General features: G+C 44.6%; 8 protein-coding genes across 8 annotated transcripts; 3 read left to right on the plus strand and 5 right to left on the minus strand.

Moving 5' to 3' along the window:
* Window positions 1-264: 264 nt before the first annotated feature.
* On the minus strand, window positions 265-2,011 carry PADG_04962 (aspartate-tRNA(Asn) ligase; the record flags this gene model as incomplete). Its single annotated transcript, XM_010762150.1, has 2 exons — window positions 265-942; window positions 1,064-2,011. The coding sequence occupies 2 exons, from the start codon at window positions 2,009-2,011 to the stop codon at window positions 265-267; spliced, it is 1,626 nt and encodes a 541-aa protein (XP_010760452.1).
* A 517-nt stretch (window positions 2,012-2,528) lies between these two features.
* On the minus strand, window positions 2,529-3,922 carry PADG_04963 (TIGR01456 family HAD hydrolase; the record flags this gene model as incomplete). Its single annotated transcript, XM_010762151.1, has 3 exons — window positions 2,529-3,291; window positions 3,356-3,658; window positions 3,741-3,922. 3 exons carry the CDS (start codon window positions 3,920-3,922, stop codon window positions 2,529-2,531), a joined length of 1,248 nt encoding a protein of 415 aa, XP_010760453.1.
* Window positions 3,923-4,157: 235 nt separating this feature from the next.
* PADG_04964 (uncharacterized protein) lies at window positions 4,158-5,374 on the plus strand (the record flags this gene model as incomplete). Its single annotated transcript, XM_010762152.1, has 3 exons — window positions 4,158-4,292; window positions 4,324-4,538; window positions 4,705-5,374. The coding sequence occupies 3 exons, from the start codon at window positions 4,158-4,160 to the stop codon at window positions 5,372-5,374; spliced, it is 1,020 nt and encodes a 339-aa protein (XP_010760454.1).
* Window positions 5,375-6,067: 693 nt separating this feature from the next.
* On the minus strand, window positions 6,068-9,132 carry PADG_04965 (coatomer subunit gamma; the record flags this gene model as incomplete). Its single annotated transcript, XM_010762153.1, has 6 exons — window positions 6,068-6,300; window positions 6,366-7,190; window positions 7,255-7,602; window positions 7,657-8,623; window positions 8,683-8,993; window positions 9,057-9,132. 6 exons carry the CDS (start codon window positions 9,130-9,132, stop codon window positions 6,068-6,070), a joined length of 2,760 nt encoding a protein of 919 aa, XP_010760455.1.
* Window positions 9,133-9,582: 450 nt separating this feature from the next.
* PADG_04966 (uncharacterized protein) lies at window positions 9,583-10,651 on the plus strand (the record flags this gene model as incomplete). The annotated part of the gene is made up of 4 exons (XM_010762154.1): window positions 9,583-9,635; window positions 9,701-9,883; window positions 9,971-10,329; window positions 10,533-10,651. 4 exons carry the CDS (start codon window positions 9,583-9,585, stop codon window positions 10,649-10,651), a joined length of 714 nt encoding a protein of 237 aa, XP_010760456.1.
* A 1,318-nt stretch (window positions 10,652-11,969) lies between these two features.
* Window positions 11,970-13,041, minus strand: PADG_04967 (uncharacterized protein; the record flags this gene model as incomplete). Its single annotated transcript, XM_010761911.1, has 4 exons — window positions 11,970-12,053; window positions 12,141-12,492; window positions 12,607-12,865; window positions 13,026-13,041. The coding sequence occupies 4 exons, from the start codon at window positions 13,039-13,041 to the stop codon at window positions 11,970-11,972; spliced, it is 711 nt and encodes a 236-aa protein (XP_010760213.1).
* Window positions 13,042-16,906: 3,865 nt separating this feature from the next.
* Window positions 16,907-17,092, plus strand: PADG_04968 (uncharacterized protein; the record flags this gene model as incomplete). Its single annotated transcript, XM_010761912.1, has 1 exon — window positions 16,907-17,092. One exon carries the CDS (start codon window positions 16,907-16,909, stop codon window positions 17,090-17,092), a length of 186 nt encoding a protein of 61 aa, XP_010760214.1.
* Window positions 17,093-19,234: 2,142 nt separating this feature from the next.
* On the minus strand, window positions 19,235-21,329 carry PADG_04969 (uncharacterized protein; the record flags this gene model as incomplete). The annotated part of the gene is made up of 2 exons (XM_010761913.1): window positions 19,235-20,767; window positions 21,225-21,329. The coding sequence occupies 2 exons, from the start codon at window positions 21,327-21,329 to the stop codon at window positions 19,235-19,237; spliced, it is 1,638 nt and encodes a 545-aa protein (XP_010760215.1).
* Between the last annotated feature and the right edge of the window lie 553 nt (window positions 21,330-21,882).

Raw genomic sequence — 21,882 nt, forward strand, 5'->3', positions numbered from 1 at the left:
AGATATTTTAGCAGGATGGAGCTTGGGCCACACAAGACCCACTCCGCAAAGTTCGAGGCACGGCACAACAAAAGATGCGGAGGTCAATGTATGGAGTAAATATAAAGCAGTGTACTCTTTTAGGGGATTAACATATTTGAAATCTGTCATGATACAAAAATGAAGGTCAGAATTGTTGGCTCTTTATTTAAATTTATTTACTTATTTTAAATTCTAGCTAACTACAACTTCAACATTGGTCACTACTGAGACACATTTGTGGGATCATGGACGCAGTCGTTGTGGATCGCGAGGGAACAGTGTTGCTAATCGAATATTAGGAAGACCTAGGAAGAACATGACAATGCGATTCAGGCCAAGTCCTCCGCCAGCATGAGGAGGACATCCCTGCCTAAACGCGCCAATGTAGTCTTCGAATCCTTCGTCATTGGGGTCGAGGCCCTTAGAGACCATGGCAGCTTCAAGCTCCTTTGCGTCGTTGATTCGCTGTGCGCCAGACATAATCTCTTCTCCTCTCATGAAGAAATCATATGAATTCGAGAAGGTGGGATCCTGGGGGCAGGCCTTTGTGTAGAATGGCCTGACAGCCATGGGGAATTTGTCCAGGACGTAGAAATCTGTATCGTACTTCTCTCGAATAATGCGGCCAAGTTGCTTTTCCATGGCGGTAGTGAGGTCGTTCTCAAACTTCTCTTGCTCAGAGACATCTACGCCAGCTTCCTTTAAGAGTGCCACACCATCCATGTACTTCAGTCGCAGTGCTTTTCCGTCCTTGGGGAGTCTGAAGTCGCCGGCTTTTGGGTACGAGCGTTGGACGACTTCGATTTCCTTCTTGAATCGCTTCTTTAGTTCGCTGAGAATGAAAACCAGGAGGTCCTCTGCAAAACTCAAGACTTCGTGGTAATGGCTTTGGAATGTTTTCTCGAAATCAAGACCAATAAACTAGGACTATGTTAGAATGCGCCAAACATCATTTCCGACAGCAAAGGATTGGTTAACTACTACTTGCCTCTGTCAAATGTCTGTGAGTGTTGCTCTCCTCAGCTCTAAACACCGGGCCAACCTCAAAAACGCTTCCCATATCTCCCGCAATACACATTTGCTTATACAGCTGGGGACTTTGCGCCAAATAAGCTTTCCTCTTGAAATACGTCACTTCGAAGACTCCAGCGCCGCCCTCAGATGCATTCGCAGTGAGTTTCGGCGTCGAGATCCATCGTGATCCGCTCTTAAGCATGTATTCCGTAAACAGTTGAGCGACGCCGCTAGAAATCCATGTAATGGCCTGGCTGGTCTCGGTCTGAAGGTCGAGAATACGATTGTCCAGGCGGGTCTTCAGCGTAACGCATGGAACTCCTTCCGAATCAACCTCATCCGTGGCGGATTCAGGCGGAGGACGTTCTGCGTCCTTGACCTGCATTGGAAGCATGTGAGACGCCTGGGAAATCATATATACTTTGCGAATATGCAGTTCCAAATGAGTCAGTGTCGCCGACGTCACTGGTATTTCCGCCTTTTTCACGATGCCAGTGACCTGGACGATCGAATTCACATTTGTTCCTCCAATCCATTTCACCATCGGTCTCGAGATTTCCTCACTCGCGCTCACCACAGCCTGTACCTTTTTCCCCTGCTGTCGCAACATCAGGAAGGCCAGCTTCGCGCTCTGCACACGGGCATTGTCGGCACGCGCAACGACTGTGACTTCTTTCTCGAAGAGTTCTTCAGACAGGTCGGCGATGTTCGTAATCTGGACGACATCTGCATCGTCTGGGATCGGTCCGTAAAGGTGCTTCGAGAAATCTGCCGCCTGGGTGACTTGCACGGCTGCTTTTTCCTGCGCGGCGCGTTTTGCAGCCTTCTCTGCCTTTTCCTTCTCTTTGGCGGCTTTCTTGAGGGCGCTCTTGCTAGGAGGGACGGCTTCTCCGGCGGAGGGTTGGGAGCCGGGAGTTTTATTTGGCTGGTCTCCGTCGCCCTTGGAGTGAATCGGGAGAGTGGACTGTTGCTCCATATTTATCTGTAAGCTATGCCAAAGGCAGTTGGCAATTCGAACTCCTCTAGGGGCGAATTCGGTGGTTGAGGCGGGCGGTTGGTTGGTTTTTTTCTTCTTCTTTCTTTGGGGTCTGACAGCTTCGAGTCAAACCCCACACAAATTAGCCTTAAATAACTAAGCCCTATCAGATAGTTAAACCAGATGCCTGATGTCGATAGCGTTTAAGTGACAGAAACGCTATACGATATTTGATCAAATACAGACATTAGACTATTTGTAATAGTTACATCAGCAAAGGCTCCGTGAGGATAAATCTATTGTTGGTTTTTGTTTCACGGAACTGTCTATTCGTAAATATAACCACCGAAGGCCTTCGGTGTTTCTATTTAACGACGCGCTTTACACAAGAAGTTTACAACGTAGCAAAAGAGCGCCACAACAAAATTAAATCAACCGCTAAACGTAGTTACGGACAGCGGGAAAAAGTAGCGGTGTAATTAAAAAATAAATAAATAAATAAACATGCAAGCAGAACTCAACTACGGGGCCACCGCGATTGCATTAAGCCCCATTCAACCGCCTGCTTCACACCGTCAACTATGATCTTGGGCGGCCAGGCAGGTTTCCCGTCGGAGTACACCCCGGTTTTTACGAGAATCGAATTCCACTTGGTCCCAATGGGACTTTCATAGGAATTGGCTCCTCGGATATCAGACTCAGGGTTGTCGCCAATCATATATACAGCCTCAAGAGGCTGTAGATCCTGAGTTCCAAACATCTTCTCCCTCCCCAGGTTCAACCTCTTCTCAGCAAACCTGTATGTCAACTCGCAGGGCTTCCCAATCACCGTCGTCTTTAGAGAGGCTCCGTTAGTGATAGCTGCCCATACACCCTCGAGCGCAGCTTTAAATCCTCCCTGGCCTAGTCTTGGGTGGTGATATTGGGCCGACCATAGAAGATCGGGATTGGAAAAGTACAACGGTGGCTGTCCATCTTGCTGATAACCCCTGTTTGGTAGGTCCGGGTTATTGTTTTTGGGTGAGTAAGTTCCGACGATTCCTTGAGATGACAGTAATATGTCAATAATAAATTGAATATCCAATGCCCAGTCCCTCGGGTCATTGAACACGAGTATTGCATCAACTTTAAGGCTTTTGGACGGATCAACCGCGTCTATTTTCCTGGGGAGGGGGGTTGTAAATCTCCTGTAGAAGTCATTAAAGGCATCTGAGAATGGCCAGATCTCAGGGTGAGAGCTAAAGACATCGCCAGGAGTCACGACTGACTTGAACCCGTACCTATACGCGGTTAGAATAGTCACTCTCCAACAAAACAAAGACTTGAGAAATAGCCATGGCATACCGTTGTGCAACGGCGCGACACTTCCCACCAACCCCACCAACCACCAAAACACATTTGTCCCTAAGAGAATCTTGCTCCTCATTATCTTTGACCAACTCTGCGAAGGGCGTGTGGCTTTGCACGATCATATCGGCATCAAGAGGAATGTGGAGGCGTTCGCTCAATTGAGCAGTTCTCTCAGTTTCATGCATTCCCCCGCCGTTCGTTAGTAGAACGAAAGGTATGTTTTCCTTCTGTAAGAGCTGGAGGGATTCAGACGCGCCTGGCAGCGCTCTCGATGATCGGAGAAGAACGCCATCTATGCTGATCTCTTATATTAGTACCACCACCGTCAGGCACGGGGAGGAAAGACTAGATGGACGGACTTCGACTCCAACGGACTTACTCGAAGGCGAACGCAAAATTGGGGATTAGAGATCGGGACGCAACCGTAGACCTGAATTTCCTCTGTATAATCGACGTCTGGTAGCTGGATTGCGATCGACTTAGCAATTGGCACAAGCAGCGTACTCGCATGGCTAGGGTAGAGGAATGCCACAATGTAGTCTGTCGAAATGGCATAGCCATAGCCTGCTAGTTTAATCCAAGAAATCTCGCACCCGGAGCATTTGGCTGGTTCTAATTTTGGTGCCGGAGACTGGCCGTTAGTTAAACATCGACGGTACCGCCAAAAACCCGAAAATCCATCGCCCTCCAAATTGGCCGTGATGAGAGTTATATATATAGTTCAACAGACGAAATAAATAGCCGCCAGCAAACTCTGGACGTGAGATTCCTCTTAGCATCACAATCACCCACCGGAATGGTATCTGAATCTACAAGCAAAACAGCTACATTTGTTCCAGCGGAAATTATCATCCATATCCTGTCGTATCTGCGAGATCAGCCCGCCGGCCAGCACACGCTTTTACTCATGCTGCTTGGTGTCCCGGCAGTGGTACTCAGCTGCACTCCCTCTACTTTATGAGAGGCCATATATATGGGGGAGCAACTTTGAAAAGTTCGCTTTAGCGGTCTGCCCGCCAGCTGCAGCGTATGCTCCAAGAGGCGACCTCGGGCGCTTTGTGCGATGGCTGGATTTTGGCGGGCTGGTGCATCATCTTTCCACTAGCATGACAACAAGATTTCTAGGAAGAGTCAGAGACAACGTCGAGGTTTTTGTTGCACCAGCCAGTGGTTTTTCGTAAGCACCGCATAGTTACTCCCTTTGTACGATTGTTTTAACTTGCGATCGCTTCCTGTCAAATGTCCACCGCATTTCCTCATGTTCTCAGGGGCAAACTTTTCCCGTCCATGTTCAGCGCCCAACTGCAAGAGATATTTTACCAAAATCTAATCAATTTGTATAGATCAGTCAATCTCAGCGCCGTTTCTAAATGTAGAAGGCTTCTCACACTAGATTTAATACACGTCATTAAACAAATCGACTTCCAAGACATCAAAAAGGCCGTCCGGCGACTGGATGATCTCCATCGTCTGCGACTCCCCCGTGGCACAAACATAAATACACCAGCAAGTCATGTATCGTGGCCGCCAAATCTTAGAAAGCTGGAAATCACTGGACGGCTAGATCTCGCTCTTATGGGTACATTCGACTGGCCACCCAGAATCTCCAGTCTAGTATTGGCCGGGGAAGCTCTGAGAGAGCCGGTGATGATACCTGCTATACTTGAGAATCCGTATCTACACGAACATTTGCGGCGGCTAAGAGTCCCCTATGAAAGCCACCATACACTCGAGCACGCTGAGATGCTGGCCCGACATATCTCTAACCTTTACTATCTTGCAGTTCAGGGAGATCTAGTCCGATCTTCCTTCTTCCGCGCCCTTGCTTTGCTACAGTCGCCTCTACCTTTAGAGATACTCTCCTTCGAAGAATCCCAAGAGTTTCCGGACTTCTCCAAGAACGACTTTATTGACGCGCTGGATGGAGGTTTGGGGAATCTTCGGCTGGTTGGAATACATGAATCCCTTTTATCCCCGCTGAGAATGGTCTCAGATGATGAACTCGACGAGTAGCTGAAGTGGAATGCGAATAGGAGGGGATATAGTAAAAAGGAAATCGAGAGTGGGGATATTCCCGTTGGAGTTTATTATTTTGGCTGACGGACTACCCCATATTCAGATTTCTGCTGTATCTGCTGGTTGAGCGTTTTGGCCTTATTAAAAAGGAGGATTAATTTCGATCAAATTATGTGCACTTTGGCGAGTTTTCGGATTTAAAAATACATGGACAATGGTTATATAGAACTAGACAATCAGGGGAAAAAGTTTACCATATAGTTTCAACACCAGAGGTGTACCGCACTAGCTTTCAAAAAAAAAGGTCCGTGATTACTGCTAAGAAAGAAAATCCGCGGGGAAGATAATAGGGATGGGAAAGTAACAAAGGAATGAAAGTTAGATGATAAACGTGGAACTAGGAAAGGAGAAAAGAAGCCGTTGCACTCGATACGAAGAACAGGGCGTGGAAAAACCAATATATGCATGGGTTTTATCCACTAAAACCCCCAGTTAGCGTTTAAAAAAACATTTGAGAACCCTCCGGTTACCAAGGGTAGAGCAAACATCGAACACCTGTCCTTCATTGGGCTGAAAAAGAAAGAGACCTCAATAAAAGCATGCTAATTATCTACCAAAACCTTAACCCTCACTGATAAGCCGCATTTTCCGATAGAAGAAAAAAATTATTAACGGGGGAGGGCTGTTAAACTATGCAACAGAAGCGATTACTGTCGCAGCAATGCCTTCCTCCTCAGCGCGAATCGTTATTTTGGTCGTCACGCCGGACTTAGCTGAATATGCCATTCTCACTAACCCTGCGACTCTGCCACCTGAAACAGTCTTGCCGTACAGTTTCAGTGAGTGCGTGGTATTGGTGAGGACGATATCAGAGCCTTCAAGTGGCTGAAGTGACAGCGTTGCAATAAGTTGCTCGGTTGCATCTGTTGTGTTTGAGAAAGTAAGTAATTAGGCAAATATAACTTGATGGCATAAAGACGAAGCTTACCAGCAATGCCTTTCACGTTGGAAAGTTGGAGGGTTTCACTGGCTTCTTCACCATTGGCGCCAGTTTGTTCCCACACATGATCGAAGCTACCAACAAATGCGGGGACGACGTAGTCACTGCCAGTTAGATCCAGATCTTCAACCTGATACTCATCCTCGTAACCACTCTCCTCTGGTTCGCCAGTGGTGGGGTCTATTTCCTTGCTCGTGAACTTCAAGTTGTTTGTAAATGAAGTTACAGGGAAGTTATGTTCGCCTCCAAGTTTCTTAAACGCAACATATACTATTCCAGGATCATTCGAAAGAAGCCTGGGTGCTGGCACAGTGAAATCTTCTTCTAACGATTCGTCGTCGTCGGAAGGAGAAACCACAACGGACACATTTTCGAGAAGTGTGTCTGGCAGCGTATTTTTGATGTCGTACTGCAAGACAACATGCTCCTTAAATATATGCTTAATTGCACTGACGACATATTCCGTCTCGCTTTCGGTGAGCTCAACAGGAGTGGATGATTTGAGCAGAGTTCCGTATGCCTTGAGCTCTGGTATTTGTGCGAGCTGTTCAGCATATTTCTGTGTCGCAGCGGCAGCGAGAGCAGCCCTCTCTGCTCCAGAAGATGATATGGCTTTTGACGGAGTCATCGACGGAGCTTTGAGGGTTGGCGTCGCAGTCGTGAGCTTCTTCGTTCGTTCTTCAGCTAACGCTTGCTCTTGCGATACAACGGGTATGGTGTTGAGGTCAAATGCTGTGGCAAATGTCTCTTTATCCGTAGAAGTCACGTACATGACAAGCTGGTGTTCAAAGGTGGACAAGGAAAACATCGAATCTAAAGAGAAATTAGCTCATAAAGTGCCGCTTAAAACCTATAAAATTGATGCATATTTCCTTACCGTTTTTAATAAATCGCTCTGCCATTTCATCCTCTTCCTTCATCAGTCGTAGGTTAAGGGCCGCACGGTCGCGAACCTCGTCATCCGTGTCATCCAAGCATCGCGTCAAAAGAACATTTACGCTTCTCTTAAGTTCTGGGTCCTTTTGACCGACGCCAAATTTAGCTAATGCTGTCACAGCAGCAGCACGGATTACAGAATTTTCCAAAACAACTCGGTTATAAATATATCGGATATACTTCGTAGGTTGTGAGGTCTTTGGTCCTTCAACACCCAAGAGGTGTAGGATTCTGACTGCGAGCTTGGTAAATTCGCAATCCTCGATGAATTCACATAAATGTGCGAGTGCTAGGTTCTGTCAGTTTATCATTCGAATTAGCACGGACAGTGGACGCCCATTACCTTCTTCTTTGCTTCCAGGCATGAATTTAATGAGGTCAAACATGCTCTCAACCACACTTCTCTTAAATTCATAGCCCCCTTCATCTCTCAGTATACCACTTAGGAAAGTAAGCATGCCTGCTTGCTTGTTTGGAAACTTAAGGCAAAGAGTTCTGATAGCCTCAACGATTGTGATCTTAAACTCGTCGGTTGTGTCAGCCATGAACCCAGAAATCTGAGTCATCAAACGATCTACACTGGCTTCGTTTCCGGTTTTAAGTAGAGTCGTAATTGCAAAAGTTGCAATCGATCTGTTGCTATTGGAGATCAAGGCTTCAATATCTTGATTGCAAGGGTTCACAACGTTGGGTTTGAAGGAGGCCAAGCTGTGCAAAGTTCTGATGGCAGCAAACTTGCTAACGGGGCGAGGAGATGAAAGGAACAGTTGCAGGACATGGACAGCCTGGGATGCCTCCGCATCTGTGACGTCTCGCATTTGGCAAATTGCTCTGGCAGCCTCGAAATTGACCATTTCATGTTTATGTCGTAGCCAGCCATCGAGCATTTGCATCATCGGTTTTCGAAGGCTCTGGTCCTCATCCGCTAGTTTGGCAGCCAATCGTACAAGCAGCACAAGAGCAGCGGGGCTCCTGACAGCGCCCGCTGTGCCATACTGTTGAACCATTTTTACCAATGCCATTCTATCATGAGCACGCATTTGATAAAGAAGACCAATGGCGTGGTATTGAGTCATGTAATTCGTTTGCGAAATAGAGTGCGCTTGTCCGCTTGTTGTAAATCCGAGGAAACTGGTAGACTGCTTGGCCGAGGACGCAGCCTCCTGGGTTTCGCTTTGCCACCTTCTAACGACATCTCTGGCAACGGGAAGGAGATGATATGAGGATACAAGTGCGGCTGACGAAACTGAAGGAGTCTTATCAACAATTGCCGTTTTTATAAGCCGTTCAATCGCTTGAACAGTTGTAGCCTGGGATTATCAGTACACTAGCCAAAAACTTTGGAGATAAAGAGGGATAGGGATAGTACATCTATTATACGGCACAATGCTCGAATGGCATTAGCCCGATAAAGAACATCACTTCCAACAGAGGTATCCTTCATGATGATAGAGGTAGACATAATAACATCCTCAGCGGTACCCGCCAACTCCTTCAAAATTAGGTACACCATCTGCCGTAGGGACGGATCCTTGTTCTGGAAGAGTTTGGAGATGCCAAAGAACAGCGTCGTAGCCTCATTCGTCGGGAACTTCTCCCCCGTAAAGAGGAGGATGGCGATCTTTGTAAGAAGGGTTCGACATCTTCGCGGGGATATGGGAGAGGAATTGAAAAGTCGGGCTAATTCCAACATCAGTAAACGACGCCCAGATCCCAAGTGTGTCCCCCAAAACAACTACCCACCGTCTTGAAAAACCGATGTTCTATCCAACTTCATCATTATCTGATCGGCATCCTCATCTTTCTTAACATAACTCATCTTGGTAATGGGGGAGTCGACTGGAGGGTTGGGCTATGAATCCCCCGAAGCCAGGAGTGATTAGGAGCCGAATGAGGTGAATTGTGACGAGTGGTTGACTATCGAGCCTTCATAATTTGCAAAGGCATGAAGAACAGTCGAGGTATGTGGTATTCCGCCAGCAGCAGATCGGAGACAGGAGTCAAAGTGTGCAAGCGGTTGTTGAGAGGCCGATAAATGTCAGTCATCCGGGTGCAAAACTTCAGATACACGTTGCCTCTGTGCTCGATCAACAAGTGGGTTGGTCTGTGCGGCGTTGGACACCAGCCACTGTGGCTGAGCAAACAGTGCAAACATTTTGCACTACTTTGAAACCTCGGCCTAGTTTCGAAGGGATGAAGATCATACCCGGTATTCAAATATAACTGTGAAAACAATAACAGATCAATTAAAATATATATACTCCCCACCATGGATATGCCAGTTAATGTCCCTGTTGATGACACAAATGCTGACACAGAATGGTTTGCATTCTCGCTTTCTCATATTATACTCTTAACAGCTAGTTGGGCAGCTAACTATTGCGTAGGAACGACATTCTCCGCAAGCATGGTATAATTCCCGAAAAACCTCCCTCCCCAACACCAGTTATAGAGGAAGCGATTCTGGAAGCTGCAGAGCGAGAACATGAAAATCGACTTGAAAATAAAGACCTAGATGAACTTGACGCTCTCGAAGATGAAGAAGACGAGGAGTTTCTTGCGAAATACCGGTTCGCATACCCCTTCTCGCACATCTGTCTATAGCTACATATTTATTTCCTGGTAACCGGCATTGTCGCTAAGGATAATTAATTCAGCCAAAAGCGCTTTGAGGAAATGTCCCGTCTTCAAAAAAAAAGTATCCACAACCAGGTCTATCCTCTTCAAAAACCAGACTACGCAAAGGACGTGACAGAAGCGTCTTCAAAATATTTCGTTATGGTCAACCTCACCTCCTCAGCAGTTAATAATATCGAGTCACAACTTCTCACGGAGCTGTGGCGACAACTTGCTATGAAATACGGAGATATAAAATTCTGCGAGATGCGCGCGGATATGTGTATAGAAGGCTACCCCGATCGGAATACACCGACAATACTCGCCTATAAGGACGGCGACATCAAAAGGCAAATAGTCACACTTAAAGAGCTCGGGGGGCCAAAAACCACTCTCAAGGGTAAGTGTCCCTTATCTCCTCTCACAGAGAATTCATTTCCCTCTTTGGTTGTTTGTCCGAATTCTGAGTCGCAAATCCAAATCCAATCCTGTTTTCCTTTTGTCCTAATTCTCTTCTCCACTTTCCCGTTTCTCGACGAAAACATCTCCGTAGCCGTAGCCTGAAAGGGACGAGAAGCTGACATGCCAAATTTCACCATGCAGATCTTGAAAAAGTCCTCGTCTCCTTGGGCGCCATCGATGAAAACGATAGCCGCCTCAGAAAAGGATCCACCCCCAAACCAGCAAGCAGCGATGACGAATATATCGACGATTGGGATTGAATTTACATTAAAAAAAGAAAAAGAAAAAAGGAAGAGGGAAATCATGTAAATATGTCTCTCCTGTCCCTTCCTCGCGATACCTTCTTTTGTCAATCAGACGATATGGATCTTTATCACAGTGGAGTCTTCTGCGCTGTGCTGCGCTGCACAGTGAGCATGCTAAGAAAGTGCTAGGCTGCCAGCCGCTACTCAATGACGTATTTGAAGAGATCTCTACATTGAAATCCCATCAACACTACAGGTACACACCCTATCCCCCTACCCCCCTACAACATCCATGATGATGGATGGAGCAATGCAAGGGAACAATAAGCTACATATTTTGATTCAATTTTGAGAGCATATTTTTCAAAACAATTATCTTCGGGCTTATTCATTCCAGCTGTATATATCCTGTATATTGATCGCTGCGGATTAATATCCCCAATCGATTAACCTTCCTACACTTTATTTAATTCAGAAACCTGGAGGAAATCAATCAATACAACAAGACTTGAGGATTGCCTCAAATTAAATTCTCTTGAGCTATCAGAAGTTGCAACTATCTACTTCCATGGAACTGTTCTGGTAATCCAGGGTTGAACAAAGGCCGGAAGCTACTGGCACCAGAATACATAGATTCGTTGCATTGTGGTTTGAGTTCATAGGTATCTATGTATTTTAACTACACGTACGGCCAGGGAATGGAAGACAAGTAGATCAAATCTGATTACGATTTCATTCTTTTGTTTCTTTTCGATTGTGTCAACATATACAATTAACTGACGTAAATCCAAAGTATATGTGGCACCCGGGAGGGTGTAACAGGTGTGACCCTGGCATGCGGGCGGGATAAATAGAGAGTGTACGCGCCTGTGTGAAGTAAAGAAAGGGGTATTGTAGAAATTTCAAAAGCAAAGTATACATAGAGACGTCCTCCAATATATAGAGAGAGGCCAAATTCAAGTAGATGGAAAGCGGAAGACGACAATGGGCTAAAGACAGGCTAAAGTGGCAAAGCTCAAAACAAAAATATAAAACTAGAGGCAAGAAATAAATAAATAAATAAACCGCATTGTATATTTCCAATATGCATGTAGAAAGCAAAGCTAAGGAAATCGTTGCTGGATTGTTAAAGAAGTGAACCAAATACACAACATAAATTAAAGGCAAAGAATTAAAGGTGAAGGCGAAGGGGAGTCCGATATTGTCCATCAGGAATTCTGCCTCAAAAGAGTTAAAAGAATCTCGGCATTGGCTAGCAGTGCAGGACGGGATGTAGCTTGAATCGCATTCAGAACGAAGGTAAAAGATGTCAACGAGAGTATCGGTTTATATATCAAATCTTGATTAGCTCGCCGCTCCCAGATGCGATACTCTCCTCTCTAGCCTGAAACACATGTGCTTCCTCAATAACCGGCCCCTGTTCATCACATTGAGTATGTCATTTTAGCCTGTCGTATATATCCTGAACATCCAGGTTCAAGCCCTGCTTTGACAAATAACCCACGATCAGATCCCACATGGCGGATACATCTAGCAATTTCTCTCCCGTCGTCCTGCTAACCGCGATGCGATGAACTGGATGCTTCTTCTTTCCAGTGCTCGAGAAATTGTCGGTTGGCAAATATCTTAATGGCCCTGTTGTGGTGGGTTGCGGATCGTGGTCATGACCGCCGCTTGCGCCCCTATTGTTGACTGACGTAGCTCGAAGAATTTCATTTTCCATCGCAACTTTTGCCATTTGCCTTTTTAGGCTTTCGTTATCTTCCATTAGAAAAAAATAGTTACTTTTGTATTCATTTAACTCCTGCTCAAGGTCGTGAACACGTCGTTCCTTTCGTTCTCGAAAGGCTCGTTGACTGGTTTCTCATGAAACAGAGGTCAGTTTATGGACAGTAACTTCCAGGGTTATACATAGCGCTCTGAGCTAGCCTCCTATATATATATCTCAGTAACGAGAGATGATTGCATACGCAGCTCTATTTTGTGCCTTCCGTCTGCTTTGGGCTGGCGTCAATGTTTCCTTCTCCTCACTGCTGCTTCTTTGGTGGTTGAAGTCTGCTGGAACCTCCTGCATTTCGGGTCCGCCTATAACTTGCGTAGCGCCATTGCCATTGCTGCCATTGTCGTTATCATCAATAATATGGGAATTGAGTGGATATTTCCCATAGTTATCTGATGACGGTGGCGCGGGGCGTTCCGAGGAGGGCGGAAGAATCGAAAGCGAACTGGCTATCAAGCGGTTGGTATGTAGGATCGAAATGCTCCTAATCAGAGCATCAGCAAGAGATCAAGTCAAGTATTATGTTGGAGGTAGAGAATGATTTACTTGGTCAAGCTGGAGCTGGAATTGATTGGGCGGCGGAGTTTCCGTTGGCTGAGGATGTGCTACCGAGAACAGCGGGCATTGCTGAGCAGCAGAGTAGAAGGGATATTCCATTTGGCGACCACTCCCCAGCGGGGTGACAATATTAACGGCTTACAGGTGCTGGATGAGCACTGTTTCTTGCACAAACAACTGTTTCTACGACAATTCGTTGAGATTAATGGTTCCTCGTCGCCAACGAGAGGGCGTTGGAGAACGGTCTTAACTTCATAAAACGCTGGGATGCAAAAAATATGAATCACAACAACGTAAGGTTGATTACAGTGTTGAGGAGAGATGTTAGCAGTTGTCGAAAGGGCGGAGAGTTTGCGCATTCTCGTGGGACTGATAGAGGAGTTGCAGAGGATGGAAGTCATGATAACTAGATAACTAGTTATTATGGCTTTCTTACTAGATAATTAGTTAACTAGTTAGTTACTGTTTTTGGTCCGTACAAACAGCATCTGGACGGGGTTTGAAGATTTTTTTCGTACAGAAAAATGCAAGCCACCCGCTCTTCTAATCTCTTCTTAATTCCAGAGAGGATTTCCTCAATCCGGTAACTTGGGGGTTCAGTAGCCCCGCCATTTTTCAGCCTTGGACGAAGTAACATGCCCAGGGATGCCCAGCACTACATCTGGGGAGTTTTACGTCCCCTTTGCTGTTTAGGGTCAAATGGCCGTAACTATAGAAGTCCGAGGAGAATCCACCCGAATCTTGCAAGCCAATGCTCAATCTAGCCTCACCGAACTGTAAAGGGATATAACAAGCGGGATTAACGTCTAACTGTTATTTCCCTAGTTAGTTATGTCCGTGAGATTGATGGTGATGGGATAGTTAACGGGGATCGCGAATTGCGCCATTGCCCGGCCATATAAACATCCAACCAAGACATGAATTTATTTTATTCGTTATTGTTTTTTGCATCTTATAGTTATATGCAGCTTCCCGAGGTTAAGACTATACAAAACAACCGGTCAGTCAATGTGTCTCTAGGTATGGTGGTATGAATCCTATCTGGTGAATAACTTTCCAGCGGAGACCCTGTAGTCTATGCCGCTCTTTGGAGATCTATGAGTAAGAGCTCAGCTGCTCAGTAAAGACCCCCCCCTTGGGCTATGCTCCGGGTTCCGAAGTTATTCAGATTGTGGTAAAAGATTTCACTAAACCTTTCATTAATGTTAGTGAAAGCCCTATCCACTACCCCCATTGCAAAGGCTTAATAACAGGTAAGAAGCGCAACAGTTTTGTTACCTACCTATTCCATTTTTAATCAATCCAATGATCCGACAAAAGGTGAGGAAACACCAGATCTGCTAGTAATTTTGTTGCTAAAGAAGATCATGCCTAGATGCTTTTTCGAAATGCCTGTCACTACAGGGCGGGGCCTTATTCTCCGGTGTTGATTGATGTAGATAGCATTCAGCCCTCATTCTGATGCTTGAAACATGAATCAAAACCAGCGATATTGATCATTCATCTTCTGCAGTTTCAGTCATAGTAAAATACAAATCAAAACATTCAGGTTTCTGTGTATATCTGAATTTTCAATGCTCCCTTCACGCCAGAATGTAACGTTATCTGGTAAGTTTCTCTTGACCAATTTCCGGCCCCCGTTTCCTTCGAGACTGTCCAGTGACGAAAATTAGTTTCCTGAAATTGGCGAAAAGTTACAACTGCTAGGTGCTTGTGAGAGTAGTTAACGGAAAAAGATAGTAATGAACACATAATAACTCTTTTACAATATTTTCAGGAAGAACATAGAGTACGCCTATCCACGGGTAATTACCATACCACATTCTATATATGGTTAATGATCCGCTAATTCTAAAATTATAACTCGAATGGTGCTATTCTAGTCGATAATCTCATGGGCAAAATCCAGTTGAAGCGTGTACGCGCAAAAAGGAAAATCAGAGAGGGAGATCTCTCTGTAGCATGTATTTTAAAAGTCAATGCTCTATCGTCCATCTTACTCAACTCATCAGGATTATAGTGATTTTCCCTCCTCTTGTTGATTCTTTGGTAGGTTAAGTCGGAAGACGATGATAGAGAACAAGCCGGAAACCGCAAATCCCAGTTCTAAACCGTGGCCAAGGTAAAACCTCGGTCCATTCTGACTGCGGTAGTTAGAAGTTTGAGGCCATTGCTATGAATAAGAATTGACATATTTGACTTTTTTAGACAAATAAGCAATCTTACCCTCTCATACGGTTCACTCTTTGCATGTGCTATGTACATCATTCAAATTTTACAATATCAATTTGAATTGTCATATCAGATGCTTGTTTAAAATCATCAGCCAGGGTTGTTGCTTAGTCAGATTACAATTCCAGAAAGAGCAGAATATATTTCTGAAACATCATCTGAGTTAGCTATATACACATTCAGCATATTCAAGAGAGAAAAGAACTGATAATATACATCAGATATAATCACAAATGTCTCAAAATATACAACATCTGAAATTTCTCTACTCAAAGTACTAATGACAATAACATAGTCAACAATCATGCAGAGCAAATAAAAGAAAAGAAAGATTAAGCACTGATCAGATCTATCTGATAATCACACAAATATCACACAGATACAACTGCAATTATCATAGTAATTATATGTATCTAAATCTAGAGAACAACTTTTACTTGTCTTCAACATTAAGTGAATTCAAAGATAATTAATCTCATTGTTAAAAGTTGTGTTATCAATAATGTATATTTTAGATCTTTGATAAATTATAGATAGAAAAAAGAATATATCATACAGTAAGCAAATAATACTGTATCAGACTAGTTGAAGTTTGAAGTTAGATTCATTATAATCATCAAAAGTCGGTAGATGAAAATGAGAAATTGAATTATCATATTAATCAACAAAAGATACACTTGTCAATCCAGGAATGCTTCTTGACATATTTCCATTTGAATGTTTTGTGCTTCATGGCTGTATCAGAATACTGATATCTTAATTAATGAGTAACACAAGCTCATTCATCCTTAGTTAAGAATGAAGTAATTTGGGGATAGTCATTAATAAGAATGCAAAGAGAGCGACCACAACAGTCATGATGCCTTCTAGGATAAAGTCCACCACCAGCAGGCATATGCGGCAACGCCGTCCTAGAGAAATTGTTTTCTTTAAAAAAAACTGTTTCATTACGCGAGGGAATGAACTTTCGGCAATTGCAAAAGCGCAGGCCGGAGAAGGCTCCAGCAGCACTTGAAGCGCTGAAAATAAAGCTTGTCGGACTTGGTTTTCATGTCTACAATACCACTCTGTAATGTAGAACGCAACACCTGGGTAAAGGCCAGATTCTTCGGAAACGAGGTCGCTTAGTTTGGAAATAAGACATGGAAGGGGAAAGCGGCACATAACATGGATAAATTGTACATACCGTCGAGCCCAAGGAAAATCCGAGTGATTAGAAGGCTATTGTAATTTTTGAACAATTCCCATCAAAGTCAAACTATCGAATTAGATCCTAACGTCAAAATTCAGACCTAGGAATGTGCTCAAGTATTTATCATAATAGTACCCCATGCAACCATAATCAATGGCAGCCGAATCGACGGCCTCATCTTGCTCAAAACGAGATTTGAGGAAAAATCAAAAATGGCATAAGGGAAAAAGAACACGGTTAGTACAAGAAGTACCCACATGATTAGCACTTTGTCAAATTGTCACCCAGAATAGAACAAACAAAACCAAAAGTAAAAGAATAGATTAAAGAAAGGGTTTCCTTACGGCACAAGTTATACTGAGAACCAGTCAAGTTGAGATCCTCTGTCTAATCTTCAACCTTTGCATTCCCAATATATTTCTCCGGTCAAGAAATGCGAGCAAAGAGAGGAGTGACATAATAGGAATTAGCCGGAGATCATTTTCTGGGGAGTCTTCTTCTCTTCAACATGGCTGAAATCCACCGTTTCCCCGACCCCTTCGGCATCATGGCCCACAGGCTCCTTTTCGTCAATCATGTTGGCCAAGTTGCTCAGAGACCAAGTTTCCAAACCGACTTAGGAAGGGAAATCGGACAAAAAAGGTTTCCAAAAATTGCATTTGTAAAAGCATTGAACACCTTGGGCACTCGATAATATATAACTAAATCCTAGAACCTGTGCCCGCCAAAATTGCCCCGTAGGGTTGTCAGCCGCAACCAAAACCTGAAAAACTTGGGGTTAACTCCTGCAGATCTCCATTGACGCCAGAGACCAACCCTCATTGGCAATAAAAGGCTCTAACATTGTTCAAATAATATAGCGCCCCCCCCCCCCCCCCCTTCCCCACCAGCTAGCAACGGCAGGAAATGCCCTCATTTCATGGTTGGCTACCCCGAACCCAACAGGAAGAATCCCCGGCTGTTGAACAACGGTAAATACCCGAAGGCTTCACAGCTCGCTGGGCTCAGGTGAATTTAAAGTTAGGTTTGATGGAGATAAGCTATATTTAGCGTCTTGGCGTCCCAGCCTTCGATTATGGTTGAGGCTTAAAATCCACCTCCCACAAGCGTCGGATAACATCATACATTCAATTAGCTCTCAACTTGTCTCTGGAGTGCAATAATGACTTGGAGGGAAGGGGGAGACAAATTTTAACACCCTTTGAAACTCCAGTTCCCATCTCTGCTGTGTATGCTGATGCCTCCACAAATAGATACTCTATGCGACAGTCCCAGCCAACTTCGATTTTCGCTATCAAGCTGGAGTTTGCTGTGGAATACGATAACTAGTTACATAAAGCCAGATGATCTGTGTCTAGATTATGAATCCACAATTGCGGAGAGGACCCCACGAGCCATGGAAATGGTGTCATTGCTGACCATGAAGTTATTAGTTTAGAGCATTTAGAGCCCCCTCCATGCCGAATACTGTCTACGGCTTCGGCGTTCCAGTTTGTTTTTGGCCTCCAGGTTCATAGAACTGCTGCTGAATCTCTAGTTTCCTGTAATACCTTTGGATACGTGAATTTGCTAACACAATATGGCACTTGCCATGAAAGAGTGTCTAGTACCACAAACAGTAGCAAAAATTCAAGGAGGGGGAAATTGGCCATTCAGACTTATCATCCAGCGCGAAGGTGTTTGGAGGAATCCTGGGACCTTTTTACAAGATGAAGGAAAATCAATTGGCTACTGTTCCCGCAACCATATGGAATTAGTCAGGTTTCAATGGCGCACAATGCCATGTAGATCGTTCCAGTATTTCCGTTCACCCCGATACGATGTCTAGACTCCGTGTCTCACTTCTAACCATTTGCAAGTCACGTATTCCCCGTCTTTGCCCCGATGATTAGGAAGTTGTATTAAATTGTGTCTATCCTTACTGTTTAAATGGATGCCGAAATCCCCTCACTAATATTATATTGTGATTCAATTTTCTATTTGCAGATTTTCATATTCCCATTGCTATATATTCGACAATTTGATTGATAAAAAATGATATCATAATCTCACATGTTTGTTTGGTCGTTGCTCTTATGTTAGTTACATGTAAAAGTAAATACCAAAGTATTCACATCCTAAATTATCGACCGCAAAAGCTTTCACCTCTGGCCATTATTGGCAGAAGATTTCATTATTATTGTTAGTCGGTGCTATTCGATTACTTGACGTTGGGGTATGTATAAATCACGAAAATAGTCCTACAATTACATTTGTTCCGACTATGATGTGCTAAACAGCTCAAGAATGAAGGACTTTGTTGCAGTCATTCAGATTCAAATTCATGCTGTTTTCACTATGTGAAGAACAATGACTCATGGCTTTCTGTAAGTTGATGCTGTAGTGATACTGACTTAGATAGATGTCAATTCAGTACAGAGTCAGGCCCTCAAACCTTCAGATGCTGGCAGACTCTTGTCAGCACAGAGAAGGTCTCATTGACCTAACTTCAAAGAAAAGAGCAAAAGTGAATCTCTGAGGTGGAAAAACACCTCTGAATAACTACTTCTAAGGAGACAGTTGACACTGTCTCTGAAAGCATCACAGAGACTGTATGAATGCTGAAGCAACACTGCCACCTCCCATCATTCATATCATATGTCAAAGTGGTTACTGGAATAACAGGATGCATATCAAGTGAATTGATTAAGTGCGGGTGGCTCTAATATTTCCAGGAATTCCCAGCACAAACATCTCCACAGTAGTTTGTTCCAGAAACCCTAAAACGGGAACTCTGGATTCCCCTTTCCCTAACCTGCGTCATTCTAGATATATAAAATACACTCAAATATTTCAATCAGGGTCTGGGTATTCTAAATGGATGTGCCTCTGTATTAAACACAAATTCATCCAGACTGATCAAGTCTGGTTCGCTGAAGATCAAATAAAAATATTTGAGAGTTTCTCCAAACCAAAAACTCTCCATACTATCCTCGTTCCCCAGTTCTGGCTGCATCACATCCCTCAATGAGGCGTTCGCTAGATCCGTATGCGTGTGCTTCTCAATTGCTTGGAACATCTCCCACGCGGTGTCCTGAAGCTTCCGATCACCGGTGATACGATAGAGGTAAAAAACACTCTCGATAGCTTCCGGGCGAAGCCTATAGTGTCCGTCACGGACTAATGTGAAGCCTATGTGTTGTGAGCCGTGGTCAGATATCCATTGTTTGAAGTCGAATTTGCAGTTGAAAGGTGACTTGCATGCCTCCATGCGGAAAATTTCGGGCATAAGGCCAGTGGGAGTATTTTGGTAAGTCCAAATACATCCATCAGTAAGTTTACGACCAATTTCTATGTGGGTTTCGTTGGAGAGAAGACGACCTCCCAGTGCTAGTGTGCCCCCAAGGTAACAAGTAAGGTGCTGGCCTTCTGCATCAAGGGAGGCGGACGATGGATCCTGAGCATTTGTTTCACCGGAGATGAGAATGTCAGCATTATCGGGAACCATGGGCCGGAAAAAGAGGTATTGCATCGCAGTGTCCATGGCGTTTCGGTATAGTCTTCCATATTGAAAAGCTGCTTGTGTCCCACCAAGCAATGCATACATTTTCGGAAGGTATTCGTAGGCGGAATCAGCCATAGCTCCTAGGTTGAAGGTCGAATCATTTGTGAAGTCAGCAGAAAGAGGACTGCATCCTACAGGCCATAGACCTGGTAGTTTCGTTTTGTTTTGCTGCTTGTCCAACACATTGGTTATGCGCTGGATGGCATCGAACCACCGCATGTCACCTGTTAGCTGGGACAAGCGTGTGAGTTCCATACTCGACGATGCCACCTCCGCGATAATACCTTCCTTGGCGGGGTATTGATTTGTCCCTTTCACCGCTTTCTGTGGACTCCACCGCGTTACAGGCATCCGATTTGGCGTATCAAACGATGCATATATCATATCCCCAAGCTCGACAGCTTTATCAAGCAATCTCGCATCTTTGCATTCGGTCAGGTCATAAGCCGAGAGGAATCCCCCCAGATATCTGATTGTTGTTTCAAAAACATTGATAGTCTCTAGACTCGCTTTTGCTGGGTTGAAGTCGATAGAGACCGCCGCCGTGACGGCTTCTTCGAATTCAGCTTTCAATCCCATGATCCAAAGAGTGTCCAAACTGTCAACGAGCGTTGCTCCCCAACCCCCGAAAGTATCTTTCGAGGTTCCGGTCATTGGTGCAAGCTCATCACTGAGCCATGCGTTTTGCTTATAAGAAGTCCAGCCTCGCTGGAATACTTTCTTCACTTCTTCTTGGCGCCGAGCGAGTAGCGCAGAGGTTTCAGACAGAGAAGCTTCAAACGCATGTTGAATTTGTGGCAGAGGAGATGGTCTTTCACTCGGAAGCTGAATAAAAGAACTGACAGTGTGCTTAACAGGAATATTCCTCCATTTAAAGCGACTGTGATTAGATGGTATATATGTCGGTGATGGATTATGACAAGAATGTGTTTGCACCCATGTCTCTTTGACGGAGGGTTCAGTTATTACTTCTACATGCAGTGTCTGTGGTTCGGGTGAGGCGCGGTAATAGAGGTAGAAAAGAAAAACTAAAAAGATGGCGATAATTCTATACTGTGATCTCCTCTGAAATATCATGATTGTGTGAGGAGTTGTGACAGATGTGACAGAAAAACGCCCGCCAGAGGGAGGCGGGGGTTGGAGAAAATTTATCAAGTTGATACGGTAGTTAGCTGGCAAGTCAGCTCAGCCTCATGACCCCCTTGCTGTGGACAGAGAGCAAGAGAATCGACACAGCCAGACAACCTAATAACAACATGAAGCAAAAAGGAGCCTAACCAACAATTAATAAAGAGACTGGCGGACATGCATTTCGATGTTCTGAGAAGGCGAGGATGTTGCTCGCCCCGATCAGATTCAAACGAACGCTGAAGCCCTGGCACCACATTTGGGTTTGGCGGCGGTGCCAATCGAAAGCGCTGTAATGGAAAGGTAGTTACGGGGTACGGAGCAGAGATAGTTCAGGGGAAAGAAACTAACTACAAAGGATGTTAGTTAGGGAATTAATAGTTAAGGAATACATAGTAGTAAGTGTCGACCTAGCCAGGTCGGTTCAAGCGCTTTCGGAGTCCTTAACGAGAGAATATAGCGGCGTCTCCAGCACAGTTCCTCGGCAATGAAACACGTTTATCGTATGATATTACGCTTTCACTGCCGGAAAGAAAACTCAGAATGGGGTGACGGGATTCGCATAGGAAGTCCAAAAGACTCTGAGAGACGGCTGTTCTTGTGCATATCAATTCCAGAAACTGGGATTTGTCTCCTAGCATGTGTCGATACGGAAAATCCCAAGGACTGAGGTGCGCCCCAGAAATGTTTAAAACAAGGGAGCTCAGTAAGATTTTACTTTATTCTTTCCCCTGAGAGGCGCCGTGCAGATCGGAAGAAACGCTGCACCATGCTGCACGTGATCATATAAGTTAGCGAACGAATTGGGGATC

This window comes from Paracoccidioides brasiliensis, assembly GCF_000150735.1.
Source record: "Paracoccidioides brasiliensis Pb18 unplaced genomic scaffold supercont2.5, whole genome shotgun sequence".
Classification (NCBI taxonomy): Eukaryota; Fungi; Ascomycota; class Eurotiomycetes; order Onygenales; family Ajellomycetaceae; genus Paracoccidioides; species Paracoccidioides brasiliensis.